The 11,073-nt window shown below is 59.3% G+C and overlaps 1 protein-coding gene across 3 annotated transcripts in view; it reads left to right on the top strand.

Moving 5' to 3' along the window:
* Positions 1-5,014: 5,014 nt before the first annotated feature.
* EPHB2 (EPH receptor B2) overlaps positions 5,015-11,073 on the top strand; it is a 269,656-nt gene continuing 263,597 nt past the window's right edge. For 2 of the 3 annotated variants that reach the window (XM_075906629.2, XM_075906628.2), the window contains exon 1: positions 5,018-5,210. In XM_075906629.2, coding sequence (XP_075762744.1) covers positions 5,027-5,210 — 184 coding nt within the window. In that variant the 5' untranslated portion in view covers positions 5,018-5,026. Of the gene's footprint in view, positions 5,211-11,073 lie in introns of all 3 variants that reach the window. The other variant, XM_075906630.2, reaches the window with a different exon arrangement.

The following is an 11,073-nucleotide window of genomic DNA, read 5'->3' as shown; positions in this document are numbered from 1 at the left end:
CCCGCGGATTTCCCTACTACGATAGCTGAAATTAACATGCCCCTTCCGGAAAAGGGGCCAGTGTAGACGAGCCCCTTGAGAATTCTTCCATTACCTAGCTACACCTCTCGGGATTGGCCTATGCCAGGTATAATTGCATCACTCTGGGATGTGAAAATTCCTCACTCGAGTGATGCAGTGGAAGCAGTGCAACATTCAGTGTAGACTGTGCAATATAACCGTGCCTCTAAGGAGGAGGAGTACTTACGCCATCTGGAGAAGCCCTCCCATCGGTGTGGGTAGTCTCTTCACTGAAGCACTGCAGCTGTACAGCTCCGGAGTTTTAAGTGCAGGCAGCTGGGTTCCAACACTTCCAACTGAACCCTCCGATGGGTACAGTCAGCGTTTCCACAGGAGCTGTGCTGCTACTGTGGTTTTAATGCAGTCAAGCCCTCAGCGACAGAATTGCTGGGTCTAGAACAGAAATGAGCAACCTAGGCTAGGGAGCGGGCTGCATGGGTGGCCCTCCTTCCTCTCCTTGGGCCTTGATTGTTCTAACCAAGGTCGTCTCCTGGGAAGGGCCATTTTGCTAATCGCACTTGTGCACCTAGAATTCAGGGGTCTGTCGAGTGAACCATAGAAGCACTTGGATTGATCGCACGGCTCTCGGAGTCAGCGTTGTGTGCACCGAGCACGCCCCTCGCTTACGTGCCTTTACTTTAAATGTGTCATGTGAGTAATGTTGGGAGGGAAAATCCTGCGTGAATGGAAACCAATGGAATCTGGCAACTCTACAAGTGGGCAACAGTAAACAAACTGGTTCATGGGCCGTGCACAGAACGCTGCCGGGCTGCTCTAGGAGGTGACGATCGCGTCTGTGTCAAACTGGACGGAGAAGAAGAATGGAGGACTCCGGCTGCCGTAAGGAAAACAGGATTCAGTGCCCAGATCATAAATGAATGAGACCAGCATTGGAGAGTTCAACAGAAACTGCTGACTCCCAGGCTTCATCCACACTGCACATTCATTTTGGAATAAGCTACTCCAGGAGAAATCATCTGAAATAGCGTATTTCGAAACAACTCATCTATGCGCCAAAAGCTCATGGCAGCAGTGCTGAGCTACACGGAAATGGCTCTGCGCTAACCTGCAGCTAAGGCCACCACTTCCAGCAGGCAGCAAGACAGCACTCACTCCCTGTGGCTGCTGCCTGAGGCTATTTGAGACTCTTGCTTAAAAGGACCCCCCCCCCCCCCGGACAGCTGTGTCTCCGGCTTTTTTCCTTTACCTGCCTCCTGGAGGGCAGCAAAGCCTTTTCTTTTGCCTGATGTGGTTGCCCTTGCGGACACGGCAGCTTGCCAGCTTAGGGATGCTTATCGGATAGTTGACAGGCAAATGCTTATCGGATAGTTGACAGGCTAGTCGACTAGTCACTTCCCCCACTTGCTATCAGATAAAAGTGGGGCAGAAGTGGGGTTCTTCAAAGCGGCAGCGCCTCTTGAAGCCTGGGGCCAGACCACTGCCACTTTGAAAAGCCGTGTGCATCCTGGGGCCAGCTCCAGCTTTTTAGCTGGACTAAGGACGTTAACTATCGGGTAATCAACTAATCAGATAGTCAATGCATTTTGCGTCAACTATTCGATTAGTCGATAGGGCGCCTCCGCCTTGGAAGTGTAGCAACAGGCCTAGGACTACACTTCAAAGTGAAAGTGCCACATGGAGCCTGGGTCAGCTGGAGGCGCAGTCCATGTGGGGCAGAGCTGATGGAGCTGCCCCTGGGCACAGCGCGAGGAGGGGAGCGGGTGAGGGCAGTGCACGGGCCAAGGCTCCTCCACGGATGTCCTAGTGACGAGAAGGTGGAGAGCCAGATGGTCAGGCCTGCAGGGGATCCTGGGTTCCCACGGAAACAAGCCGTAGAGAATTGGGAGAAACTCCAGCTGGGCTGAGCAGAGTGGAGATGGCACCTGGCGGTGGCAGGAGCTTGGAGGAGGGACATGGGCCTGGCACAAAGCAGCAGCTAAACAAAAAGGTTGTTTGGGGACATTCAACAGGGAGTGAGAATCACTATGTTCCAGTGACCGTGCATCCAGCCACAGGCCACCGCTGGGAGAGCCACGCCGGACCTGGACACTTCATAATCAGAAGGGTGCAGGGGAGAGGGAAGCAGCGTGAGACCTGTGTGGCACGCTCACCGCGTTGGTGGAGAGCCCGGGGCTCTTCCCCTGGCAAGGGGCACCCGCGGAGTATTGCAGGCGATGAAGAGCCAAGGGAGAGCTGGTCAGTGCCTTCTCCAGACCTTGTCTGCTCATGTGAGCCCACTTGGCCCTAGAACATCAGCAGCAGCTCCTTGTGGATTCACTGAGGGGAGCTGCTTCCCTAGCGTGAATCAGGCTGGGGGCTTCTGGCTCGGATGGCACCAGGCTGCACCCCATGGCTGACGAGCTAGGTCATTTTGCAGGTGAGCAATAACAGCATTTGTAGCTTTCTGTGCTCAAGAAAAGAATCGAGTCTCCAGTACCTGGCCCGAGCTGGCTGCTGCCAGGGTCAGGGAGGGTCGTTCCACACAGCTCAGCACAACTAGCCAGCTGCACTGTGGCAGGTGTTCCCCGTTCTCCACACGCCTGCAACTGCCACTGGAGAGCAGCGGGAGGCAGAGTGCATGGGACAGGGTGTGCAGGGGACCTGTGTGTGTCCAGCAAGAGCCAGGGGTGCCTCATTCACCTGTTGGAGGCCCCTCGCCGAGGTAAGATGTCACGGGAGCAGTGGGCCAAGCTTCCCGTCAGAGGGCAAAATCCTGGCAGTAAGAATCAGATCACAAGTGGTGTGGAGAGGGCGAATAAAGAAAAGTTCTTCATTAGTTCCCATAATATAAAGACTAGAGGACACCAAATGAAATTAATGGGGAGCAGATTTAAAACTAATAAAGGAATGTTCTTCTTCACACAGCGCATAGTCAACCTGTGGAACTCCTTGCCGGAGGAGGCTGTGAAGGCTAGGACTATAATAGAGTTTAAAGAGAAGCTAGATACATTCATGGAGGTTAGGTCCATAAAAGGCTATTAGCCAGGGGGTAGGAATGGTGTCCCTGGCCTCTGTCAGAGGCTGGAGATGGATGGCAGGAGACAAAATCACTTAATCATCGTCTTCAGTCCACCCCCTCCAGGGCACCTGGTGCTGGCTGCTGTTGGCAGACAGGTTACTGGGCTAGATGGACCTTTGGTCTGACCCAGTACGGCCGTTCTTATGTTCTTATGACACATGGGGACTGGGGGGGTGGCTCATTCCTGGCTCGGTCCACCTGAACCCAGCCTTGTCCCCAGCCCTTTGCTCCTGGCAGCCAGGCTGTGGTTTCATTGAGTGCAGGGATCTGGTACCCAACAGCAACGTGGGGAGTGAGGGGCTGATTAAGGAGTCACCTGGAGGGCATGGCAGAAGCCAAGGAATGCAGGTGCAGGGCAACATGGGCTAGGCTGCTCCCTCCAGGGCAGGACTGAGCCAGTGCCAGTCACACTGGGAACCAGGGGAGCAGTGGGCAGAGCAGCACAGCCACTGAAGGAACTGGGGCAAAAATGTGCAGCCCGGGACCGATACAGCCAGTCCCGGCCCGGGGCAGCCTGGGCAGATACAGCCGGTCCCGGCCCGGGGCAGCCCGGGCAGATACAGCCGGTCCCGGCCCGGTGCAGCCCGGGCAGATACAGCCGGTCCCGGCCCGGTGCAGCCCGGGGCAGATACAGCCGGTCCGGGCCCGGTGCAGCCCGGGGCAGATACAGCCGGTCCCGGCCCGGTGCAGCCCGGTGCAGATACAGCCGGTCCCGGCCCGGTGCAGATACAGCCGGTCCCGGCCCGGGGCAGCCCGGGGCAGATACAGCCGGTCCCGGCCCGGGGCAGATACAGCCGGTCCCGGCCCGGGGCAGCCCGGGGCAGATACAGCCGGTCCCGGCCCGGGGCAGATACAGCCGGTCCCGGCCCGGGGCAGCCCGGGCAGATACAGCCGGTCCCGGCCCGGTGCAGATACAGCCGGTCCCGGCCCGGGGCAGCCCGGTGCAGATACAGCCGGTCCCGGCCCGGGGCAGCCCGGTGCAGATACAGCCGGTCCCGGCCCGGGGCAGCCCGGGGCAGATACAGCCGGTCCCGGCCCGGTGCAGCCCGGGCAGATACAGCCGGTCCCGGCCCGGGGCAGCCCGGGCAGATACAGCCGGTCCCGGCCCGGGGCAGCCCGGGGCAGATACAGCCGGTCCCGGCCCGGGGCAGCCCGGGGCAGATACAGCCGGTCCCGGCCCGGTGCAGCCCGGGCAGATACAGCCGGTCCCGGCCCGGGGCAGCCCGGGGCAGATACAGCCGGTCCCGGCCCGGTGCAGCCCGGGCAGATACAGCCGGTCCCGGCCCGGGGCAGCCCGGGCAGATACAGCCGGTCCCGGCCCGGGGCAGCCCGGGGCAGATACAGCCGGTCCCGGCCCGGTGCAGCCCGGGGCAGATACAGCCAGTCCCGGCCCGGTGCAGCCCGGGGCAGATACAGCCGGTCCCGGCCCGGGGCAGCCCGGGCAGATACAGCCGGTCCCGGCCCGGGGCAGCCCGGGGCAGATACAGCCGGTCCCGGCCCGGTGCAGCCCGGGCAGATACAGCCGGTCCCGGCCCGGGGCAGCCCGGGCAGATACAGCCGGTCCCGGCCCGGGGCAGCCCGGGCAGATACAGCCGGTCCCGGCCCGGTGCAGCCCGGGGCAGATACAGCCGGTCCTGGCCCGGGGCAGATACAGCCAGTCCCGGCCCGGCCCGGCGCGGCGCAGACAATCCCGGCCGGCTAGAGCCGCGCGGACAGACAGCGCCGGGAGATACCACTGGCGGCGGGGGGCGCCGGCCCCACTCGCCCGGGGGGCTGCCCCGCGCCGCGCCCCCGCCTGCCCGCCAGCCCGCAGGCTGCGCAGTCCCCGGGCCGGCAGGCGCGCTGGGGCCGCGGGGCGGGGCGCGGCGGCGCGGGCGCTCCCCGCGCGGCGCGGGCGGTGGGTCGCTCCAGCCTGGCGAAGCGGGGCCGGCTCCGCGCTCCCTCCCGATGGCTCACTCGGCGGCGAGCGCGCGGCGCGTGTGTCTGCTGCCTGCGCGGGGCCGGGCTGGGCCGGGCGCGTGGAGCCGCTGCCCCGCGAGCCCCGCGCCGCGCGCTCCGCGCCCGCCCGCCATGGCGCTGCTGCCCGGCTGCTGCCTCCTGCTGCTGCTGCCCCTGCTCGCCGCCGTGGAGGGTGAGTGCGGCCGCGCTGCGGGGCGGGCGTGGCGGGGCAGCCGCCGGGCGGATCCGTGCGTAGCCGGCCGGGCCCGCGGGGAGGCGAAGTTCGCGGGCGCTCGGGGGCAGCCGCGGAGCAGGGGGCGAGGCTGGCGGGGGCTCTAGCTGCAGCTTTCGGGCTGGGCTTGTGGAGCTGCCCCTTCCCGAACGTGCGGTGGGGCGCGGGGTCCCCCTTCCCTCGTGCTGCTTGCCCGTCCCTAGTGGCTCCTGGCGCCTGCCCCATGCCTGCGTGGTGCCCCCGCCTGGAACCTGTTAGCTGCTCCGGCTTGGTGGAGCCCTGGAGCCGAGGCTGCCGGCCGGGAGCGATGCTTAGTTCCTGGTGCCGCATAGGCTGTCCTCAGCTGGCAGGCAGGGAGAGGGTTGGGCATGTGCCTGGAGCCGGCCTCGGTGCCTTCCTGGCTTCTGGAGCCTGGGGTTGGCCCGTGGCCTGGGCTTTCTGGAGCCCTCTGGGGCCGAGTGTTCCCAGCTGCCTTCTCCCAGGCCCTTGCACAAAGCATGGCAAGATGGCAGGTAGGGAGTTTGTGGAAAGCGGTGCTGCACCATGGCGGGAGCCGAAGTGCAGAGGTGATGTCTGGTCGGGGGTGAGGGGCGCACAGGCCTCTCCGAGTGGTGCGTCTGGTCGGGGGTGAGGGGCGCACAGGCCTCTCCGAGTGGTGCGTCTGCCCTCACCCACTTCTGCTGGGCCGGGAAGCGCTCATTGCTGCAACCCTGACTTGCCTCAATGGGGCAGAGAGGAGCGAGGCGCCTAGGCCTCTCCCTGGGCTCTGGCTCACCCCAGCTTGGGGAGAGCTTTCAGGGCCGCGAATGGAACTTGTGTCCGGCAAGGGATGACTAGATTGCCCTGCTTGGCCAGTCACTGGGTTTGGATGTGAAGACAAATGCCTGGAAGGGCCCTCGGCACCACGCTCGTGTGGGCTGGGATGAGGCTCTGTTTAAGTTGGAGTTTTGGGGATGACTCATGGGTTGGCCAGCTATACCTAGTGATATTTACAAGATGCGAGTTTGGCACAAACAGGACTATTGACATTGCAGTGGAGAGCACTAGCCTGCGCTGCCTTTCCGACCAGCCCAGTATGTTTTTAATTATACAGCCATGAGCATATTTGTAGGAACCTCCGTGTCCACGTCGGACGCTGGCCTGATCAAATGGCGTATTGACGGTTGACAGCGGCATTTCTGCCAAGCCTGCCAGACCCGACACTGCTGACTACAGCAGGAGTGGCTGCTGCATAGACAAATACAGCCACGGGAGGGGCTGGGGCTGGGGTGGGGCTGTGCGTGGGAGCTGGCTGACACTTCAGCCCCCACCCTCCTATCGTAACCTCTCTGACGGCCAAGAGCTTGATGTAGGCCCCCCAGCCGGCGCTAGGGGTCAGTAGGCCTGTGTATCGCCTGCCGCCTGGCTTATCGGTCTCCACTTTGCAGAAGGAGCCAGGAACATCTCCTAATGCGGGCCGTGTCCTGGTGCTGGGGCAGCGTCTGGTTGGGTGCGGAGGCAAGAACGTGCTGGTCTCTGGGAGGCTTCCTCCCCTGTACCTGGATTGCCCGGCAATGCAGATCCCGGGCTGTGGACTTTGGTGTGCGACTGGCCCTGCATCAGCATTTCCTCCCCCTACTCCTGGGCCCTCCCCAGCGTGTGTCTGGGCCAAGAGGGGCTGGTTGCAGATGTTGCCCCACTAGGGAGGGGGCCAGCTCCTGGGGGGTGGGTCTGTTCTGTGGCTAGTTGCGTTAGTCCCGCTGTGCTTGCGCATTGCTCTTTACCTGCCCCAACGCTCCCACCTGGGGCCCTTTCTGCAGCTCAGGGGCCAGTGAGCCCCAGGCTCCCTCCCTCCCTCGGGGTTTGCGCTCATGGGGGAGAATCAGGGAAACAAGCAGCTTTCTGGGAACCACAATTCTGGGCCTGGTTTCGGGCTCCTCTCCAAGCTCCTGCCCCAGAGGATGGGCATGAAAGCAGAGCTAAGGCTGAGTCCCAGTCCCTGCCCATCCTTCATCACTCATTGTCTAAGAGCCTGGCTTTCCCCACCTGTGGTGTGTCCAGGGCTGCATGGACCACAGAGGCTGTGGGGGTTCTGGCATCTCGCAGCTCCTATCCTAGGTTTGCAAAACTTCCATCAGCAAATGCAGTGCCCCTTCCTGCCAGCCCTATGTGGCCAGGCCTGCCCTGCTCAGGAACGGGTGAAGGGCTTGTTGGGCCCTCGAAGGAAAAAAGCTCGGGGGTGGGGAGGTTACAAACCAGCTGGATGTTGGCGCATGAAACAGTTGCCAGGGTCAGAATGGGACACATGTAACTGGAGTCAGTGTGTTTCCTGCTGTAGGCTCTGGGCCTCCCCCAGGCCAGCTTCACTGATGGGTGTAAGTCACTCCGTGTCCATTGCCCATCAGTGTGGCCCCACACTGCTGCTGTGTGCCATTGGGGAGGGGCCTGGAGTGGTCATGAGTCTGGCCTCCTGCACTTGCGGCAGGCCTCGCCCTAGGTAAGGGGGCCCCAGCGTCACGTGTATTCAGGCTCTGCTTCTCTGATGGCAAAGCCTGGCCCAGAGCTGCTGAATGTGATGGCAGGCTCAGCTGACGCTGGGCTGCTCTCCCCCCACATCGTCACTCTCCAAGGTGGCAAGCCTGGCGTGCTGGCTAGCCCTGCGGCTGCTGGGACTCTGCCCTGGCTCAGACATTTATGGTTCAGTGCCTGTGTCCAATCCGTTCCAGCCTCCTTTGCCTTGTGCGGGCTGGTAGGTCCCCCAGGTTACTTGTCTCCAGTCTTGCAAGCTGGCTGAGCATGTGTGCCAGATCCACTGACGCTGCAAATCAGTGTTAAGAGTCCTTCCTTATGCTGGAGGCTCTGCGGGCATCTGCCTCCACCATATGACTGAGTGACACCTCTTCAGCCCCTCCTCCTTAAATGGACTCCTCCCCCCCCCCACACACACCTTTGCAGCTGCAAGGGACTCCTGGCTCTGTCTTTTCCTCAACAGGCTTATTTAGGGGAGACCATATTGTCTAGTGGTCGGTCAGGAATGATTTCTGGGAGACAAGTCTCCTGAGGTCTCTTCCCAGCTCTGTGATGTTGTGGAAGTCACTTGTCCTCTATCTGTTTCCTCATCTTTAAATAAGTGAAATAATAGAGACCCCTATGTGGAAAGTGTCACCGATAACTATTGTACGGTGCTTTGAGATCCCTTGAAAGTAAACCAGAATGCTGTCCCCACCAATAATGGATAGCCTCGTGTCCATATTTACATATACATGGGCTAGTTTCCAAAAGTGACACTCAATTATGATCAAAATAATTGGGAAGAGAAGTGTAAACAGAGATGTATGCATGGAAACTGAGACACGGTCAAGAACACTTTGCTAGGTGCTCCAAGAGTCCTAGTATCTCAGTTGTGAAAAAGGCTGTTGGTGCTTTAAAGTCTTTAAGAGAGTGTGCAAAGAACAGTAAAACTTAAGTTGGTGTGGAGAAAAGGGAGGGGAAAGACAATGAGGTTGAGTATAAAACAAGCTGAGAGATTACAGGTGGTTGATAGGGCAAGGGTCCCTTTGCTTCTCCTATCTATATCAGAGTTAAGGGTAATGAGGAGGCATGTTCAAAATGTATTAGGAACAAAAGGAATCCTAAAAATAGTGTGAATCCAGTGCTAGGTGGAGATGACACAGTTGTCAATGTTCAATAAATGTTTCTGTCCTGTCCTGAGAATCAAGTTGGATGACGTAACCCTGGTTTACAGTGATGTAGAGGTGCTTTTCTCGGGATAACGCAAGAGAAGCTGTAGTGGCATCTACTAAAGTTAACACGTTTTAAAATCTGCAGGAGCAGAGAGTTTGCACCCACAAGACTTGAAAGAGTTGGTCAACGAGCAAGCTGTAGCTTTGGAGTTTTACTTTTATTAAAGCTTGCAGTGCTTGAGAGGTTTTAGAGGGCTAGAAAAATGCAATATTGTTCCAACCCAAGTTTGAAGACTAGGTGGGATAACCTGGGTCGCTATTAGCCTGATGTTCCTGCTGAGCAGTGTGAGCGAACCCATCGCACATGGAGTCCTCCTACCTGCCCTCTGAGGCACCCCCCCACGCTGTCCTGCTGAGCCAGAACCTCTGGTTACCCCCAGTGATGGTGCACAGCGGGGGTGTCAGCCCACGGCAGAACAACCTAGACACAGAGCTCCGTTCAGCTCTGGGAAGGCTCAGTCAAAGGGGCTTGACAGGCAGAACAGTGGAACAGCTAACGCAGAACTCTGTCACTAACAAATCAAAAGATGGAAATATAATTAATCCCACTCCACGCGTTTTCATGGAAAATAGGTCATCGCACCACCTTGATATCATTCCTTGACAAGATACAAGTCTGGTTGATAAAGGCAACTGTGTTGACTGAATATATTTAAAATTCTGTAAGGACTTAGTTCTGCCAGATATTCCAATGACAGAACCCCCTTAGAAATGGAGGAAATCCTTGCAGCCCATCTTTGATTAAAATGGACTACTGGACAGATGTGACTGCAATTGCTAGTGGGGAGTTATCCGTGATGGGTGTTTCCAATGGGGTACTGCAGGGACTGGTTCTCAGCCCAGAGCTGTTTGAGAACGTGTCTGTAACCTGTGGGTTCTGCCATCGCTGGAGGAAAAAGAGGTGCTCTGAGAGTGAGTGGGTCCTTGGAGTCGTGGCCTTGCCACCCTGGAGGCTCCACTGCCGTGGCTAAACCGAGCAGAGGCTGATCAGTGGGTCTCCCTTTCATGTTGGGTGTGGTGGCCCAACAGCTTTGTTTTGGTGGGCACTCATCTTTGATGCAGGCAGAGCCTTAAGGACTGGCCACTGCCAGCCTCACACTGTGGGTAAGTCTTCCTCTGCCGACAGAGCCATGTGAAATAGGCCACCTGACATAGTCAATGAAGCGGGGGTTTAAATATCCCCGGCTTCATTAAAATAAAAATGGCCGCCGCGCTGTGCCGGCTCAGCCGATTGTCAAGGCACGGATTGGTCAACAGGGGACGCCTTTGTCGACTACGCCTGTAAACCTCAATTCACGAGGCATAAGGGAGCGGTCGACAAAGGCATTCCCTGTTGACCGATCCGCGTCTTGACTCGCGTGCTGTGCCGACGATCAGCCGAGCCGGCACAGTGCGGCGGCCATTTTTATTGAAGCCAGGGATATTTAAACCACCGCTTCATTGACTATGTCGTGTAGAGGCATGTGTTCTAGACATACCCTGCGTGTGTTGCTCAGACACAGCTCTCTATTCCCAGCCTCCCTAGTGTCATGGGGGAGGCAGGGAGCTGCATGGGGAACCTACAGCTTGTGGAGGGCATCGTGGCAGTTGCATGGAGGTGACTGGGCACAAAGTGGCGAGGAGGGAGGGGGAGAGCAAGGAACAGAACCAGCTGCACCTACAGTTCCCTCCCTTTTGATTGAAGCAGAGGCGGGGGGGGAGGGCAAACTAAGGGGGTCTCCCTGGGGCTATGGGAAGGGGCAACGTGGGCGTGGCGAGGCCCTGGCATGCTTCTCAGCCAGACAGAGGTGTCAGAGGCCTTGTCTACACCATGGCTACGGGTTCTTGTGCTGTGCTGGGGCAGTGGTAACACCACCAGACCCCTTGTGTGATACCGGCTGTAGTGGCCTCAGTGTGCTTGTGGTAGGGTGCATGGAGAGAAGACTAGCTCTGCTGGTGGGAGGCAGCTTTATAGAAGTGAGGCTGGAGCTGGAGCGGATCGGCAAGTCGGTGTCAGGAGCGCAGTCACAACCTGCACCTGACAGGGCTGTGCTGGCGCATAGGCTGCAGGTGGGCCAGGCCGGAGGGGCACCAGAAATCCTGCGGGAGGGGAGGGAATAGGG

The sequence above is a fragment of the Pelodiscus sinensis genome, chromosome 24 (assembly GCF_052426305.1).
Source record: "Pelodiscus sinensis isolate ZL-2025 chromosome 24, ASM5242630v1, whole genome shotgun sequence".
In the NCBI taxonomy this organism is placed as follows: Eukaryota; Metazoa; Chordata; order Testudines; family Trionychidae; genus Pelodiscus; species Pelodiscus sinensis.
This window is presented reverse-complemented; position numbering and strand designations above follow the sequence as displayed.